This window comes from Oenanthe melanoleuca, chromosome 2 (genome assembly GCF_029582105.1).
Source record: "Oenanthe melanoleuca isolate GR-GAL-2019-014 chromosome 2, OMel1.0, whole genome shotgun sequence".
Classification (NCBI taxonomy): domain Eukaryota; kingdom Metazoa; phylum Chordata; class Aves; order Passeriformes; family Muscicapidae; genus Oenanthe; species Oenanthe melanoleuca.
The window spans coordinates 126,083,729-126,103,422 of record NC_079335.1 but is presented as its reverse complement, the minus strand read 5'-3'; the positions used below and the strand labels follow the sequence as shown (position 1 = coordinate 126,103,422).

Sequence of the window (19,694 nt, the reverse complement as noted above, 5' to 3'; positions counted from 1 at the left end):
TCCATGTCAGTCAAGATTTTGCACAGCTGCTCTGAAGTCTGTGTGCCAGCACTTTTTGAAATCATCTTATAGGATTAAAAAAACCAACATATATTTCCATGCTAAATAATCTGTTGTAACTGAGAACAGCATTATAGTTCATTAACCTACCTTAAATACAGTGTCTGTATTTTAAGTTGTGACCATTTTCAATATTGACAAGATATCTCTGTTCTTTCTGTTTTCCTCTGGGAACATTTGGTTCTTATATTTTTATTGTTGATGGTCATTTCTGAGATTTCTTCAGTAACAGGAGTTGCTGTGAAGCATGAACTAATACAGACTTCTCTTATTTTTTCAGGTTATTGTGTCAATGAGTGTAGCATTTGCGAAACAGACTGAATTGTCAGGAAGTGCTAGGCAGAAGCAAGAAGAAGTCCCAACACAGATTGTACATCCAGAGAGAATACCTTTTGGAATTAAGAAAGAGCACAGTGAGGAAGAGGTCGACAGCCTTCCCAGAAAAGCAACTGGAAAAGGCAGCAAGAATGAAGAAGGACTGAAATCACTTTGCACGGAGCTCAGTGAAGAGTCTGGAGAGATCAACTCACTTGGAGAACAGCTTCATTCTAATAACAGCCCTGATTGCATGTTAGGACAGACAACACAAAAGGCAGTGATTTCTGAAGAACTTCTTTTCCATAGCAAAGCAGAAGAAATACCAGTAAGTGTTAAAAAAAACAGCAAAGAGAAAATTAAGATGAAAGTTCCAATTAAATATTTCCTTTTGCCTTTCAAAGGGTTGACAACTTCAGACCTAAATTACCTACCCTTCTTTCCTGTGTTCTGTGACTGAGGAAGGGAATATAATGCCAGCTGTATTGCAGACAATAAATAGTTTAAAAACTAGGTTATATTTTAGTGTTTATACAAAGAACAAATTTAAAATAGTTCTTAAATAGTTTGAATTTCTTGTGATAAAGGATATCAGCAAAAACCAAAAATTTAAATTAAAGCGATGTAAAGCATATAATTTGCATTTCACAAGCATGGGGTGGGGCTGAGCTAAAATAAATAAGATAAGAAGGAGTCATAAAAAGCATGGAAGTTAATACTGTTGAGAGTTATTGGAAAAAAGTTATTTTTTTAAATGGAGAATAATTCTGAGCCTGGACTGTCCAAGAAGCAGGCAACACAAAAATGCTTTCATGCCAGCTACTTTCATTTATGAAAGCATTTTCTGAAATTTATTTAAATATTTCCTAGGACCAGTTGTTGAACATGAAATGCTAAAGTAGTTGCACTGTTTCAGCACTCTGGTGAGGTGGTGGCTGCAGACACAGACACAGAAACATGCAGTCAGCTGCTGCTGTACGAGGAGCGCTTGGAGGACATGCGGCAGGAGCTCGTGCGGCAGTACCAGGAGCACCAGCTGGCAACTGAGCTGCTGAGACAGGGGCACATGCAGCAGATGGAGCGTCAGAAAGAAAATCAAGATCAACTCTTAGCAGAGCTGGAGAGTCTTAAAGTGCAATTAGCTGAGGTAATACAGAATTCAGCCAGAGACTTAACACGGGTTAACAAAGGAATATCACAGGCAGATTCATATTTATGCATTTGTATCTGTTTAGAGGGAGAGAGAGGCATGCACATACTTACCATGTGCATCTGTACACACTCATGTGCATACACACTCATGTGCAAACACACATATATTTGTGTGTCTGTGTACATACAGCCCCATATATGCATGTATTTATAGAAGACATATTTCTTTAATCAAAGCTCAGACAGTGATGGATCGATTTAGACTTCTGAAAAATGGAGCAAACCTGCAGTGCTGCACAGCAGCCAGAAGAGAGGTAGTGTGGATGCACTGCCAATTGTGTCACCTCCCAGATACACAGTCCTGTGTAGGATGCAGGCTAGCAGCCATTTACATCCATGAAGCCACCAGCCATGGCTAGAAATACTACAAAAATCTTCATTTTTCATTATTCTGACTTGAACAGTGTCAGTGGCGTCCTGCAACACTATGTTTTGGCATTTTGGGGTTTTTCCCCCAGTTCTGGGAGATAAGTCCTTTACTATATTTTAGAGTAAAGCAATATCTGTGGGGTTTGGTGGGAAACATCAATGTTTGCCTTGTCAAATTAAATTTCTGTCACTCTATCTATTCAAAGCCTAGATAGGTGTACTAATGAAAGTCATTAATCTATCTTAATTAATACTGCTTCAAAAATAATGTTGTTTATAGACGTCTTTCAAGGATTCCTTATGCTGAAAGACAAAGTAAATAAAATCCAGAAGAATATGTCTAGCTCTGATTTAATTTCAACAGAGTAACATTACCAAAATGCACATGAAGCTAATAATCAGTGAATTCTAAAATTATTTGCTTTCACTGCAGAGTGGAGCTTCAGACCTTTTCCAAACCTGGTTCTTCTCTGTTTAAGTTTGGGCTCAAGGAGTTCTGGAATATAGAAAGCCAGTTACTTGTACTTGAACAGTCTTTTCCAGCAACATCAGCTGTCTCTCCTAGCTGCTTTGAAAGTGTCCTAGAATAATTTATCCTGATGGTCTTTTCTTTTGATATATGCATACTTTCTCCTTTTGCCTTTTTTTTCAGTTTATAACTGCATCTTTGTCAGGGTTGCAAATTCCTGTAGTTGATAAAAATAATTAAATCGAACTTAGGCTGCTGGGGTTTTTTGGTTTTTATTGCCAAGTATGTATGTTCATAAGAACTACATAGAAATGTGTGCATTGTGTTTAAGCCATGAACACTTCTAGCTTGTCTAAAGAGAATGTGTGTAGGGTTTTTATAAAAATAAGTTATTATCTTTTTTCTTGTGCAAAACATGTTGTAGCATGTAATATTCAGAAGTTCTCTCCAGTTTGCATTGTGACTATTGAATTTCCTAAAGAGCATAAAAATGGTATGAAAATCTTAAGGAAGGCTTAAGTATCTTTTAGCTGTATTCCATTCTAGAAAGCTTTCAGTGTTTTTGTAATGATTTAGAGAGACAGACTGAAATTTCATTGTTCAAAGTCTGTAAAGAATTAGAAGTGACAGGATTCATTTTACTCAGAAGCTTAAAAAACTGTGTGAGCCTCTACAACACTTCTTTCTTAGCGTGTCTCAATGGAGAATGACAGCCTGGTTGCAGAGAGAGAGAGAATGCTTTTAGAAGAACTGGAATCATTAAAACAACATTCCGTACCCGGAAAAGAGAGGCTGCTTTGTGAGTTACAAAACAACAGCACACAGACAGAGGTAAATATGGACTTTGACTTCCTGGGCAGCCGTGGCATGTAAAACCAGTAAAAGATTCCTGTTCGCTGTTTCTCTTTCTGTGTAATATATTTCTCTGAAAGATGTTGGATATTGCTGGAACAGACCAGCTGTAGGATTCAAAAAGTGATAGTGGAAAACATAGGTTTTTGACTTCAGGTAAGCAGAAGCTGGTTGAACAGCTTGAAGGTTGGGATTATTACTGCAGCTATTTCCTTAAGTAAACAGACTTTTTCATATTGCTATAGCAACACAACCAGAAAATACAACAACTGTTTAGTCAGTGTAACAAAGTTCTTTCTAATTGGCCCTGCCTTGGATTTCCTGGTTTGTTTTTGTTAATATTTTTTTCCACATAGTAAGAGTATTACTTGATTTGTAATTTGGTGCAGAAGTATTAAAAAGGAAATTACTACTAACTGAGGTTTTAAATTTCATATTCTACCATATATAAGAAGAATATGTTGCTTCTGACATGACAGGATTCCTGTCCTTTTTGTTTTCTCTCCCTCTGCCAAAACTTACTCAGAATGAAAATGAAAACCAAAACGATGCAAGAGATCAGATCTTTGAGAATGAAGATGGGGAAAGAAAGCCTGATGAAACAGCTTCAGCTCTTCTTTCTAAAGAAAGGTGCTTAGAACTATTAAGAAAATATTTTTCTTAAATTTTGAGAATCATGTTCTTGCTGTTAATTTAATAATACTTATAAACTTTATTCTGACTGATAATAATGTGTATCTTTTGTTCTAGAAAACCATATTTTCAAGTTTATGTACTTTAGGTTAAATCGTATCTTACTATTTATAAAACTTAACAATGTAATGGCATAGAGAATGAGACAAATCCAATCCTATTTTTACTATATATTTTTTATTATACACATTGAATCATAAATATTATTTATACACATATATTTATATATATATTGTATGTACATATGTGAATTAAGTTTCTATTAGTATGATTGCTTTATTTTATAATCCCATTTGACTATTCAGTAACTTTTTTTGATCAGTGTAGAGGAACAATTTTCTTAAATATCATTTTGAGAAAGGATTAATTTTATAATGACTACCGGGTGAAAGCAGACCTCCGCTTTAAAATAATAACTAGATAAAATGCCAAGGTCAAAGTAGAAATTGTGATAAATACTTTGACTTTTTACATATGTTGTAAGAAGACCTGACTTTTAACACAAATGTGTATTTAGTATTTATATGATGTAGGATTTAGGCTTAAAAAAGAAATCTCGTTATTTCAATTGAAAATCTTCTTTGGTTGCAAGGGTGTATAAAGGATAAAACCCACTTGGAAATCAGGGAAAGATCAGAGGATTGATTAGTTTCTGTCCTGCAGGCATGTTTTTCAGAAGGCTAATGAAAAACTCATGAAGATTCTTTTAGAAGTTGTGAAGACAACTGTAGCAATGGAGGAGACAATTGGTCAGCATGTCCTTGGGTTACTGGATCGGTCTGGGAAAGTCCAGCCTTCCAAACAAGCTGGATGGGACACTGAGACAGAGGAGTCCGTAAAACCCTGCATCCGTGTGGGGTATGAAAAAGGTACTGATTGTATGGTTTTATACTTCATAAGAAGTATCATTTGCATGCTTTAATGATGAATTTAAATACTCTTAGTTTTGATATTTTAAATTAAACTTTTTTTAAGGAAAAAAGCCCCACAACCTGTTTTTCATTTGAATGCATATGACATCTCTGCTTAAGAGACTGCATTTCAGGAGTTGTCTGGGTCATGCCTCACACCAGTTACAGCTCACATCTAGGATCCTGTTGCAAAGCCTGCAACAGAATGAGAAAGTGAGAAGTCAAGCCAAAAAAAGGTTTCTGTTGATGGAGGCAAAGAGAACAAAGCAGCTCCATAGCATCTTGCACCACTTACACCCTCCTGTGTATATATGGGAAATGGGAGCTAGTGTCAAGGGCTGTATCTCCAGCAGTGCACTAAAAGTACAGAGGGATGTGGCTGGTCACTGAGGGCAGCTGGCAGGGGACAAGCCTGTATATATGTGCTTGTGGACTTCATTAGCTTCTTAACTGTTTGCATGTAAATCCCGTTTTGGACACAGTTCCAAGAACTTCTCAACTGCCAACACTTGTCCATCAGCTGTTTCCAGAAGTGCTAGTTGGCACAAGACTGAAGGAGCATTTTGATGTTATAGTTAGTTGCATACCACTGTCAAAGAACTCTACTGGGATCTGTTTATTTTTTTATGACTGCACTAGGATAATGTCTGTCCATTTCTCTTTTGGGCAAGAGTAGGTGCTCGACTGTATTGCCATTTAGGTACCATTAAGGTTGTGCATATGCATGCTGGATCTTGTGTGGAGCTTAGTTAAGCCTCAAACATGTTATACATCTGGATTTGGCTGGAATTTTAACTACTAGGAGTGAGAAAAATAACTGGAAGTCAAATACTACATTTCAGTATTAAGAAGGTGTCTATTACGGGATTATAATACAACTGGTAAATGAAGGTGATCTTTACCGCTTTCTTTCAAAATGTAGATTGTTGCATATTATTGGTTCCCTTTGGCTTTAAATATAGGTCACATTAAGCCTTGAGGCAAGTTGAGAAAGGTTGTATGAATTTGCAGAGACATCTTCTTCAGTTGATCACTCAAAAGGTTATCTGCAATGAAATGTATAAAGTTGTAGTCTAAAAATTTCTGAAATTTTTAAGTTAACAGCACTTTTATTCTTGTACTGCTGTTTCATTTTTAAAAAGTAACTTTTGTTTTCTACACATTTCACTGTATTTAGTTGTTTGAAAAATTGTCTTTTGAAACTTCAGGTTTTTGAGGCTTTGCCTTTTTCCTCATATAGCAGATTGGATAACTAAGCTTCTGACCTTATTTTTTGATGCATTCACTTTTTGCCTGCTCCTGCATGCCAGTGTATATTCTTGTATGTGTTACTAATTATTGTCATTAACAATTCTTAATATGGATTACTTGCATTACATATATGTAGCAAAACACAGTTTAAAAGTACCTTTATTTGTAATTTTGACTTACTGTGATTGGAATGATTTGCTAATTTCTTGTGAAGTATTCTGATGAAAGAGGACACTCTTCAAGTAGAAAAGAGCTCTATTCCATTTTGCTAGTGAGAGGTTTGACTGTTTCAACTTGTGTCTGCTATTAGTGTATTTTGAAGAGGTATATAAGGTTTCACTATCCTATAAGAAAGTAGGTGTAATGCCCCCAGTTGGTGCAGAGCAGCATTCAAGCTGCCTACCTACCAGTTGTTTATTCCAGTATCCTTTTTGATGTTTCCTTAAATTCAGAAATATGAATGAAGGAAAGAGTAACCAATTTACTAAGTAAAATTTTAAAAAGAGCTAAACTTGCAGTACCTATAATGGCTGAATGTATGGTTTGTAATGTATCTCTGGAGCCATATTCACTGTTCTCCTTTCTTTCTCCCAAAATGATACTGCAGCATCCTTTCTGCCACTGGGGTCATGCAGCCATAGCAATAGTTGTACTGTTTAATCAGCTAAATTATTTGATCTTTCTTCAAATGGAATCAGATGACCAATTCTGTTAATATTTTCAGCAATGGGACTCTTGTTATTCATTTCTGAGACTACTGCTAAATGGATTGGGAGGACAATTTTTTCCCATTATTTTATGGAAATAAGAAATATGTAGACAGTGTTGGGGTTTTTTTAAAAAAGACTGTGCATGCTATTATATTTTCTAGTACTGAGCCAAACAAATCTTCCTTTTTAATTGCTTAGGAAATCTGTAGAAATAAATTTTTACCAATAGAAATATAATAATAAAGTAGTAAGATAATGTATTTATTGAAGTGAATTCTGTGAACCTTCTGAACATAATCCATATGTATTTACAAGCAAAACTCATACTGTTTTTGCTGAGTTTCAGCATTTTAAAAAGCTGAATTGTTAAAGTCATATCTTTATAACTACACCTGATTTATGGAGCGCATTTATAGAGGAACATTGACTAGGTTATCTGCAAGTACAGGATTTTATTTCTAGAAGAATGATTAAAGTTCAAACTTCAGTCGTAAAACATCATTGGAAGTGAATGACCATTTGTGCACAGTAATCTGGTGAGTTTACTTGGTTAGAGGGACTGCAGTAGTGCAGGTTGCTCTGGAGAAACCTGCAAGGTTGTTGCATCCTTTGAATATTAAACCCTCTTGCCTACCTTCTGAGCTCCTTATTTCTGAGCAGTGTACCAGGGAAAAAGGTAGTAAATAGCTAAACACTGTGCTGCCACAAGACTGTTTTTTTTTCCAGTTTGTAACCCCTAATCTTAATTCCTAAGTAGAATCCCAGGAGTAACCTGTCTCTACATGATGCAAAATATGTATTGCTTCATAAATGTTAGTTGGCAGCTCATAAACAGCTTCTGTATATGAAACTTGAGAGCAAGCACTGTATAATTAAACACTTTTCTTAAGATTTAGTGGGCCATGACATCTGATGTGCTGAACTGCATGCCCCATGGCAAAGGAAACAATATAAACCTTTGTTTCTTTGGTTGATTTTTTTTTTCATTATAAGGAGAGAGTTTACACAAAGAGATGATAGTTTTACTTAAGTCAGTTACATTCTTTTTATTATTTTGTATTGACTGAAAAAAAAATTGCAGGACAGAGGAATTTGAATTGGTTCTCTTAGGGTGGGAGACTGAACAGCCACATAAGGATGAACCAAATGGGGATTTGACATTAAGCTGCCAGGGGTGATTAATGAGACTGGACTATGTTCCTAATTCTAGTTTCCATCACTGAAAATTGTCTGGAAAGATGTTTTTCTAAGCTGCTGTGTACTAAGACCATTTTGAGGGGGAAAAGACTGTGCAGTTAGGAAGACATTTAACATAAATTTGTGTTCTTAAGTTCCACTTTGTTGAAATCATAACATGGCTGTTTACATTTATCATTTGGGTTGCCAACCCCATTTTATAAACACAATTATTTGAAGCTTTTTGTGCATTTGATACTTTTGGGGGGTTTTTGTTATCTTTGGGTCTATTAAAGTTTCCATGTGTCAAATTATACTTTTGGTGACAGCTCACTTTTTCTTTCCTCATTTTTTATAGTTATGTTTCAGGGAAATCATGATGTTTTGTTTTGAGATATTTCATATAACAAAGTGATGTTTTAATGTTGATTTATTTTGTATTTATCGAGAAGAAATGGAAGCAAATTACAAAAGAATTGCCCTAAACAAAACAGGAGTTTTAAATCTTGTTATGAGTTTGTGGAGGCCCATTGGTACTGTTCTGGTCACTGGCAAGAAGAAATAATAATACTAGTGGCATTATTAATGTTAAAGACATATTCTGAACCTGGCTTTTAAAAATTACATTCTTAGCTGCCATCAGTGTTTTTAAGTTTTTCTTCAGAAGTTTCCAGACAGCTAGTTCAGATGATTTTGCAACCAACTGCACATTTCTACAGTCATTTTTGTATAATCTTCTTTTTTCTTTTTTTTTTTTGTATTTTGCAAGCAATAATCATTGCACAATTCAGATGTACCTCTCAAGCAAATAATTTCCTGAAATAGAGGGGTGACAAGACATGAATTATGGGCTAAACCTGAGAAGGAAAACAGGAACATTATCTAGGTTGTTTGTACTCCGTCAGGAAAGAATTAGATTGTGCAATAACTAATATGTCATTGTTTTATCTTGTTTATAGCTGTGCTACTGTACTGTGGGCTTTTATTTTGTGAGATCTCTGAAGCTAAGCAGGGTCTTACCTGGTCAGTTCTTAAGATGAGTGGCCTCCAAAGAGCATCAGGTGCTGCAGTAAGTGTGTTGGTGGCTCAGTAGGGAATATATTTTTCTTCAACTCAGTCTTTAATCAATACTTTGGCACAGCATTTGGAAATACTTATGCTGCTCGATGTCCATCTCAAATGAAGGTCCTTTCTACTCTGAGGATATTAAAGCTTCTGCATCACTATTGATATCTTGAAACACCCAAACTCAGCCCAAACTTGGGTGGTAAGACATCAAAATGCTATTGAATAAAAAAAGTAAAATTGTTAATTTTGCAGCCTTCCTTATACTGCAGGGGGATGGAATATTAGGGTGTTGTGGGAAAGCTTTTATGGTCTATAAAACCATTGCAAATATTTCATGTCCTGGCAGAAAATGACTGCTAGCCACTGCTAGGGTGATTCCACTACAGGAGTTTATGACTGCCATTCCAAAGTGCATTATTCAAAAGTGCTTTGAAATCCTGTGTAGATGAAAGGTGCCATGTGAATGTATCTTCTATTCATCTGGTTATTTGTTCTATTCATGCATATAGTGCGCTTCTGTTTTTTCCCTTTGGAGTGTGAAAACAGTTTGTAACATTATACCCCACATATCTAAAAGGAGATATGAAACAGTATTAATACAACTAGAAGAAAAAAATTACTAAATGCATCTGCATTTGAAAAATCTTAGCAATTTTAAGAGAAAAGTAAACCAAGTGAAACCTTCCTCAATTAAAACCTCTGTAGATTAGTTTGTTTTGTATGGGTCATATATATATGGCTGCAGGTATTGTCAGAATACTTGCAGGTAGGAATGTATGTTAAGTACACCAGGTGGTTAATCATGTTGCAGCTTGTTACAAAAAAGTTTAAAACAAACCTCAGAAATAGAATCTGACTTGCTTGATAGGTTCAAACAACATCAACAAGAGTGCTCATATTATTATTTGCCTGCCTGGTTAGGAGGCAAAAACAACAAGACCTAACTACATTTTTAAAGGCAATTTGTGAGATTGACCTGTTGTAATTTCAATTCAATTTCTGTAGCTAAACAAACTGTTCTAGTTCAGCAGTCACAATTTGTGGAGTAACCAGGAACTGGAATTCAAAGACAACCCAGTATTGCAACTTCATTGCTTAACAGACACTGACTATTCTTAATTCATTTAGTCATACTGTGCTTCCTGAAAAATTAGATATTTTTCAGAAAATCCTAAGCAAAAGCATCTTATTGTTAAAAAAAATGCACCATACCAAAATATTTATTTTAAATACATTCCAGAAATATACTTCATTTAAATAAATCGTCAGTTTTAAAAACTCTCCACAGTAGCATTTATTTCTGTCATTTCAAATCTGTCAGTCTAAGGACATAACACTTTTTAATTTTAAAAGACTTTATCAACAATAGTTTCTACTGTCACGATATACCTACTGTATTGTTCTTTCATACTGAAAGTCTGATTTTAAAACATCTCAAGACTTAGCTTTCACTTGCATTGCTTAAATACAGCCTTGAATTCTAAACATGGCGAATTTGCTGTTTTCTAGATGAATTGCTATCAGCCTAATACCATAGGCAAACCTTGTGTGTCTGGCTTTTCAGAAAGAATGGATAATGTCCTTAAATGAAATCAGACCTCAGGGAGATTGAGAAGCAGGCAGGCCAGGTGGCCCAGCAGCAGGAACAGTTGCAGTTCTGCTGCACTGTACTTGATTTGTTAAAGTTTTAGTAAAATTTGTTCATTTTAGTAAATTTTCAGTTCACTAATAACTGTGCTGAATATTCTTCTGTATTCCAGTCTTTTTGTCCTAAGAAGACATCTGAATTGCATGCATGCCTTTCCTTTTACTCACTGGAGTTTGATTCACTGACTTGAACAGTTTTGTGTTAATTCATAGTAGCATAATTGGATGTTGGTGAAACAGGGACAATCTGGTTTTGTTTATAGTTTTTTGACTGTTTTGTATTTTAAAGACAATCTTGCAAGTATTAGTGCAAGTTATTCTAAGTAGTAAGGGTTACTGATCTTAATTAAGGTTCAAAGGGGAGCGTCAGAGCCCCTAAGCATACTGAAAGTATGTCTAAAATATTGTCTGTTAATATCTCCTTTTCTCTTGCACTTCTGTTTCTTTTTAATTAACACATTGTTTATCTTGTTTGTGTGAGTTTTAGTATGCAGTATTTCCCTTTCTGTTTTTGTGACCAAGACGAATATTTTCATCATTTTTGGGCTTGTCTTATTGTAACTCAGTTGCACAGTTTTTCGTGTTTGCAATTGCTAAGAGTCTGTGTAAAAAGGTAACTTTTTTTTTTCCAGAGTCCTGTTCCTTATATCATGGTAGTAGTATGGGAGATGATGATATTAACATGTGGCCAGGAGCAGCAGGTGAAGGACTGCTGAGCCAACATCTTGCAGAAAGTGGGATGGAAATAGATCCTGAAAATGAAGAGCTCATTCTGAATATTAGTTCTCGACTGCAGGCGGCTGTTGAAAAGCTTCTGGAAGCTATCAATGAAACTTCAAATCAGGTGGGGTGATTTAATAGAAAAGCAATTTAAATTTTGTTTCTCAATTGGGATTTTTATTTTTCTTGTGATTGTGTTTTCATAGACCTAAACCCCACAGGTTCATTTTGGCAGCTGTAACAATGCTTCATGTACCTCCAACCAAAAAAAGACTGTTCCAGCATGACTTTACTGATGAATATACTTTCCTGCTAGAAATCTGCTTTGGTCTGCAGAGGAATTTTACTGATGAATATACTTTCCTGCTAGAAATCTGCTTTGGTCTGCAGAGGAATTTGGGCATTCTTACCAATCTAGGGCAGTCTTTCATTGCTCACAGGGATCATCTGCATTCTGCTGCAACCAAGAGATAGACAGGAGGTGTCAGAGCACATAGAGCTTGTGAAGAAGGAGGATTAAGGGGAATTGTGTCTAGTTCTCTTGAGAATCATTTTAGCCAATTGACTGGCCAAAAAAGTGGAGCTCTCTAGTTGTCTCTTCCAACTATGATTTAAATGTGGCCAGTGATGCACATGTCCACCTTGCTATCAGAAAAGGAGTCTGCACTCCAGTATTTATGTGAGGTATGTGATTCAGGAATAGTATCCAAAAAAGAGGCAGTTTGCTATCAGAGTACTTTGTGTGGTGGGATGTTAGCTGCTGTCTGAAGTACTACCTTATTAGCTGTCTGAAGTACTACCTTATTAACTGAAAAAGGAACTATATACCTAGTTCAAATCACACTGCTTTTGTCATGTGCTTTACTTTTAGGTTGTGTACATAGCAATTTGACAGTGTCCAAGTTATTTCTTACATAGCTTTGTAGCTGAGACTTTGCCAGTACCAGCAACAGAATTGTCTCAAACACATATAGACACATTTTCTTCATTAATATCTATTATACAAAGATGAATTTATCCCTGATGATCATATATTTTTGGCTTTTTTTTTGTACATTAATAAAAAAATCCTTCCATTTACACATTTTCCCAAAGTATGAATATTTACAATTCTCTGACTGTTCTGTCAGAGCATTCAAGTTTGTCTGCTTTGCAATGTCTGTTTATTGGATTATATACAGTTCTTGTATATACCACAGATATATAGGTGAGTTGAAAATTAATTTTAAATATTCAGAAACTGAATCCTTTATTTTTTTTTCTAGTCTGAAATATTTTATAATCTAAAACTGGTTACAGGCAGAAAAGATTTTAATTTTAACCTTTCCTCTAATCAGCTGTGTTTTGCATACAGACATGTACCCATTTCTTCAAATAAACTTGAAAGAGTCAGAGAAAACCTGGCAAAATCTTCAAAGTATCTGTATGAGACCTGTCTGAACACACACTTTCATGCCTGAAGTGCAGTTTGAAACTTGAGGCAAGGCATATAGTGGGTGTATTAATTCAAATTCCACCTGCTGGTGTTATGTATTGGTAAATAAACTGGGCCACTCCCCTGAACTCTTTCAGTTAGGAGATACTAGCAGGAAGCCTTTAAACTAGCAGAGTTTGAGAAAGTTCTTCCTGTTGAATTAACTCCAGCAACAAGGATGAATGCAAATAATGACTTTTTCTTTTATTTGCTGTAGTGGAGTTGGAAAATTTTTAGTTTCAGTTTTGTTAGCTTGCTTGTCTGCTGCAGCGTTCCTGTGCAGGCAGAAGATTCTGCTTTCTTGCCTTGGAAATTACTTGCCAGTTGCTATTGGAAGATTTGTGTTGCTCTTTCATGTGATACTTCTCTAAGAAGGATTTTTTAGGAGTGACCATAAGAAGTTTTTCTGTGCCTCTTTGTTTGGGATTAATCCACCCGTGAATTACTCAGCTTGAAGAGTGATCTGAGGCTTCCTGCAGATTCTGAGTGGGTTTGTCACCGACTGTGCTATGTGTCTTCAGACTGTTCAACGCACGTGTTCTGTTATAAACTCCTGTCAGAAATTTCTAAAGCCAGCCTAGCTAGTGCAAAATAGCCACGGGACAGTTGAGAAGACAGCGAGAGAAATATTTTCTGGAATGGATTCTTACCGCACCTACTGGGCATCTAATCTGTTTAGTGGTTTGTGGACTGAGGGCCAAGAAGAAGATACATATGAGGTTGAATCTCGTGTGCCTTTACCATATCCTTTTCCTTTCACCGAGCACTTGGATGAGAATAATTCTGTAGTTGTAAATACTTCAATTTTTCACTTCAGCCACAAAAAAAATGGGCACATTTTAAAAGTTGTCTCTAAAATCTCCTTGCCTACACCTCCCTATTCAGTAAGTATACAAGTTTTTAAAAGAAATTAAGCTTAAATAGAAGAGACTGCAGAGAAAAATTATATTAACTTATCTCTGTTGTTAAAACTGTACTGCTGACAGGTGCTTTTCCTAGTCAGTTTTCAGTGAGCACTGAAACAGTGTTAATTATACAATTCTCTGTTCATTTCTAAGACAAGAAATTTATCAGACACAGAAATATGTTGAATTCCAGCTATTGGAGATCTCATTTTAAAGCGCTTCACTGTTACTTATTACATTTCATTTTTCTCACTGAGAATAATTCACAGTGGGGGAGAGACTGCAGTCAAAGTTGTTCTCTTTTAGCTTTGGTGTACTGACTAGTAACAGTAACTACCACAAGCTGGCAGCTCACTTGCAGTGATCCTATGGAGAAACTGTTGATCTTAAAAAAATCATGTTTGTGTTTGTACTTCTTTGTGGTTTTGCCCTGTGTTGTTTTTAATAATACTTTGAGTTGTTATTACTGGAAAAAGCTGGAGAATAATTTTTATTCTGAGTTTTAACCAGAATATTTCATGCATTTCAGGAAGCCATTTTTACAGTTGTCTATGTACAGTAAATCTAATATATGTTTCCCTTTTATCTGGGGTGGGTCTTTCATTAAGCACTCGAAAATATAAGGATAAAGTAAGGGTGCTCTGTGATGTTTAAAAATATCTAAACCAGTTCAGATAGTTGCAGTATTTAGGCCTTTCAAAGCCTGACAGAATAAATAATTAACATGAACATGTTAATGATGCCCATCTGAAAAGGAATGCTGTGGAAAAAGAATTATTTAAATTCAGTGTATTATGAAACAGATTGATTATTCAGATTTTCTTTTCAAAGTGTAAGTGGATAATTCTGTGTGCACTGTTCTATTTAATGTTACTTAACCCATTTTTCTGAGCTTTTAAAGCAAACTCCTCATATTCATGATCTTAGTGGGAATAAGTGAGAAAGCTTTTATATTTTAAGAAATCAAGAGACAGAATAATTTGTAGAAACTGTAGACATTACTATCTTTCAAATATCTGCCAATAACCAGAATATTAAAAAGTAAAAAACAAAAACAAAATGAAACCAAAACAAAAAAAAAAAAAAAAAACAAAAAAAAAAACACTAAAGGAGCATAAAATATGTTATTTCATTTTCTGACATCTGTCTATCTATAAATTGTCTTGTTTTGAATACAAGTCACACAAAAACTGCAGAGTTCAGGTCTAACAGTTAGTGTGTCCCTCAGAGAGATGGCTGTAGACAATAAATATTAATAGTTGAGAAGTAAAGATTTTGGTAATTGATTTCAGTTTGTTGTTATCTTAGATGGATTTTGTGTGGTCAAAACTTCTAACAATGTTTAATCTTTGTGCATTATTTTACATTTGTAATTCTAATTAGATTTGAAATTGTCATTTTGGATAAGTCTAAACTGTAAATATGCAATTTTATGTGACATGGTTTTCCAGTACTTCAGGATAGTGGCACAGTGAAGCTGTGCTGCATCTGTGTCAGTACATGTTAAATATTAACCCACCAGACAAGTGGAGAAGAATTAAAAAAAAAAAAATCTTAGTAATTCTGCTAGGTTGACACTCTTGGAAGAAACACTGCTTTACTCCATTGTTGGTTTAAATGTGCAGTACTCTGAAAATTCACATTTTCCTGGTGTTTTCATCAGTCTTCATGTTAAGGAGAAAAAGACATGAAGCACCACTTCAGTCAATCTATAATAAGGCTTCTGCCAGTTTTATATGGTTTTTAGCCATTCTAAGTGTGTGGTGGGTGGTAGCTTACTCATATTTAGTGAAAAACTCATGTGTAAACAAAGGTGAATCTAGTGTAAACTCATAAATCAGGAATTACCGGAACAAAGACACGGATTTAACCAGGTGGCTCATGGAATTCACTCTACTGACAAGGCATGTTTGCTTAGACTTTTATAAGTCAGGCTTCATCTTGTACTCTGCAATGAGTGTTCAATATAGATTTTATCAAATGTCTTGTGAAGTTATGTGAGGCTTCCCATCACACTGTAAAGCAACTGTAAATTAAACAGCAATGACAGAATAGGTGTTTATCTATTTCTGTAATTTTTTTCTGTGATAGCTTGAACATGCAAAAATTACTCAGACAGAACTCATGCGAGAATCCTTCAAGAAGCAGCAAGAGGCCACAGAATTTATCAGGTATCAGGAAGAGTTACAAGAACGTCTCAATGAGGAAACCAAAGCCAGAGAGCAGCTGGCTTTGGAGCTTAGTAAAGCTGAAGGTGAGTATCTTTTTTGATGAGTTGTTGGACTTTGCACCTACTTACATATTAATTGGGTAAAGAAATTGTAAATTTGATCAATTTCTTTGCAAATTTTAAAATGTTATCAGCCTTCTGGATAGTTATGGACATGATGACCTCTGGAGGTTCCTACCAACATCAGCCACACTGTGATTCTGTTTTCCAATTTTGACTTACTTATTGTTTGAAAATATACATGACAATAGTTAAAATAACAGGTCGTGTATGTGTTTGGATCCTCAAAATAAATTCATTTCATCATCACATAACATGTTTGATTGTGCAGACAAGCTTAAATTTTAACAACGTAAAATCATAAATAGTTGAGGCTGGAAGGTACCTCTGGAGATCAACTATTCCCCACCCCTTTCTCAAAGCAAGATCAGGTAGAGCAGCTTGCCTAAGACAGTGTTGTCAGGTTTTGTGTGTCCACAGCCTCTCTGAGTTGCTGTTGCAGTGTTCAGCCAGTGTCAATGAGGGGAAAGGAAAAAAGCCACTAACTTATTTTCATATGTTGCAGTGCAATTTCCCATATTTCAGTTTGTGCCTGCTGCCTCTTGACCTTGACACAGAATGTTTAATCTGAATGTGATTATATGGTGGTGATAGGTTTCAGTTTGCACTTTCAAAAAGTGTATTTGCAGCTGTATTAAGGAAGCAGTAAAAAACTGTAGGGTCATGCAACAGGGGAAATCTAATAATTTATTCTGACATCAGGAAAATATGTTCAAACCTGACAGACACTTAATTTGTTCTCTTGTTTTGAGAGTGCAATGTTTTGTAGCCACCCAACATTCCTATCATTATCTCTGATTAGCATCTGGAAAAGATGCAAAAAGCATCTGCTCTATAGATAGGATCTCTGTGGTAGTAAGTAGAAAGATATTTTTGATAGTTTTGAAGCTAAGCAGACATCTCTGTTTCAAAGCGGAAGCATAGAGTGAAGTTTGATAGTCAAATTTTGCTCCTGGAGAATGCTACCCTGCCAAGTTTCCTCTTCTTTTTACACAGACCCATTATGGTTTCAGAAACCATTGTGGTTTCACATGCTATTATTAGCTGGGCTACACATAAGCTGAAAAGCAGTACAGGTTTCTAAGCCATGTGTCTAAAATGTGGTGTGATGGGCAGTTGGCCTGTCAGTTCATACAGCATGAATGTTATGTGTCAGCAACAGCAGTTCTGGCTGCAGCATTTCAGTAGATTTAGCAAAACCAGAAAGGGTGAAAATTATTTCAGTGGGAATAGATTAAAATCTGAAATAGGCATTACTACTTTTTTTTCCCATGATTAAATTAAGAGTGAAAAAAGATTGTTTGGAACACATCTTAACATGCAAAAATACGAAGAACTCTTCCACAAGATATAAATGACCTAAGAATTTATATTCTGACACAGATGGAGTTACAAAATGTTTAATATTGAAGAATTTCAGAATGTAGGCAGCTATATGTTGCTGCTTTCTTTGGAGGATAATATTTTGTCTTGATAGAAATTCTGTTCACACATCTTCAACAATAAAGTAAAAATGCCCAGTATATTATGAGAGAATGGCTGTGTTGATTTGGTTCATGAACAGTTCTAGAATATGAGAGACAGATGTTAGTTTTAGCCCTTGATAAATATATTGCACAGTTGTAAGTTGCATTTGAAATTAATGCGCTTTTAAATGACTGGCACTGTTTTTTGTTGGTGTTGGTTTAACCAAACAAAGATGTCATAGAACTCTTTTTATTTGATTTCTGCTCATTGAACCGAGTTGTTAGCATACTCTGACAAACTACATTCTTTTATCGAATTCCTTGGGTAGGTATGCAGAGCAATGTCTTAGTTCATTATACATCTGATGGTACTCTGTCTTCTCTTGAGATTAAACGTGTCATTTGTAATCATTTCTTTTTTATCACAAAAACTGCTGCAGCTGAGACATTTTCAAACCTCTTGGGTTTTAGTGGTGTCAGATATGACTTATCTGATGTGATAGAAAAGCTAATGCAAATTTGTTCACTGAACTCTGACAATTTTCATTACAACTCAAAAAAAAAACCAACCCTGGCAGAAGTAAATACCATAACATGTGATTTTAGCAGGCTTCATAACTTTTTTGTGGGAGCGTGCCTTCCATTCAACCTGGGAATGCCCTCTCAACTTCAAATCTGTTAAGTATTCATTGTGAACGGTATCTGATATGGTGAGAATAACCACTGGAGTTTGTATTGTCTCAAAGTTTTGAAGCGTTATAAATTATGTTTCTCATTCAGTATTTTCTGTTTCAATATCCAGTCCTATATGTCTGTGTTCTCTGTGAATTCAAATATGGAAAAAAGTGATGGATCTACATGGTTAACAAATGGAAATATCTTTTAGTTTTTCTACATTCTCAAGATAGGGTAAAATCCATTTTAATGCTGAGTCAAGACTGTATTTGTATTGATTTATACTGAATTGATTTAAATGTATTATTTTAAATGTATTATTACATACTTATTTTTCCTTGGCTTTGAAGTTCCTTTTTGCTTCAGAGGCTTTGTGTTGAGTAAAAATTAAGAGCTGTATTTGGTGTTCTGGTATCTTTTCTGTAATTTGTTCATCATGAAAGAATAGCAAGGACAGGAATAGAAATTGTCAGATGTTTAGCAGCTAATATATATGTGCATGCAAGTCAGAATACAATAGTGACTTCAATGAGAAAAAAAATTGTTTTGATTGTCTATTAAATCTGCCTCCAAACTGATGTTTTACAGGCCTCATTGATGGTTATGCAGATGAGAAAGCATTTCTGGAAAAACAACTCCAGGAAAAAATAGATGTAATTGACCATCTAGAGCAAGAGCTGCTGTGTACAGGTAACAAATTGCAGGAGTTAGAGGCTGAACAGCAGCAGGTCCAGGAAGAAAAGGAGTTACTCTCCAGACAGAAGGACGCCATGAGAGCAGAGGCGGGGCCAGTAGAGCAGCGTATGTATTCATCACCATCTTTCTATGAGATTTGCTTGTTCTTCCAAATAAAATAATAAGTACTCTTGGCAAAGGCTTCTCCCCATTGCCTTTGTGATCATTAATAAAAATGTGATGGACCAACTGTGGTATTTTTACACTTGTTGCCTAATGTTAGCATGATAACTTTTCTTGATTTTCAAACAAGAAATGACTGAATTTTTAGAAGTGTTGAGAAATTACAGTTGTTCTTTAAGCCAGAAAAAGCTTTATCTCCAAAAATCTGCTTTTAGTTAGATTACCACTGGAGATAGAATAGCAACAATGGATAAAAATACTGTCTAAATAGTTTCCAGATAGACTTAAAGAAAGACTAGGAAGCATACCTACCAGAACATGATTGTACTACATGTGATGGCTGTATTTATTTTAGTCACAGAAGATAAACTTTTCCAATAAATTCCTCTTTCAGGGAAGAATAGCTCAACAGTTGCATGATAAAGAATCTTATCTACCAGTAAAGAAAACTTTCAGCCCTGATGGTGAAAATTTCAGATATATACCATGTCAATGTAATCTAACTAACTGCTTACTCAAAAAAAAAAACATTTTCCCTCATGAAGTAATTGTGTCTTTTAATTCTTCCTTAAA

The 19,694-nt window shown here is 35.3% G+C and overlaps 1 protein-coding gene across 7 annotated transcripts in view; it reads left to right on the top strand.

The window, feature by feature from the left end:
- AKAP9 (A-kinase anchoring protein 9) overlaps positions 1–19,694 on the top strand; it is a 105,729-nt gene that overhangs the window by 56,756 nt on the left and 29,279 nt on the right. For 6 of the 7 annotated variants that reach the window (XM_056486066.1, XM_056486062.1, XM_056486064.1 and 3 more), the window contains 8 exons: positions 341–703; positions 1,292–1,522; positions 3,116–3,256; positions 3,804–3,907; positions 4,634–4,839; positions 11,366–11,577; positions 15,924–16,086; positions 18,852–19,064. In XM_056486066.1, coding sequence (XP_056342041.1) covers positions 341–703; positions 1,292–1,522; positions 3,116–3,256; positions 3,804–3,907; positions 4,634–4,839; positions 11,366–11,577; positions 15,924–16,086; positions 18,852–19,064 — 1,633 coding nt within the window. Of the gene's footprint in view, positions 1–340; positions 704–1,291; positions 1,523–3,115; positions 3,257–3,803; positions 3,908–4,633; positions 4,840–11,365; positions 11,578–13,055; positions 13,812–15,923; positions 16,087–18,851; positions 19,065–19,694 lie in introns of those variants that run through there. The other variant, XM_056486068.1, reaches the window with a different exon arrangement.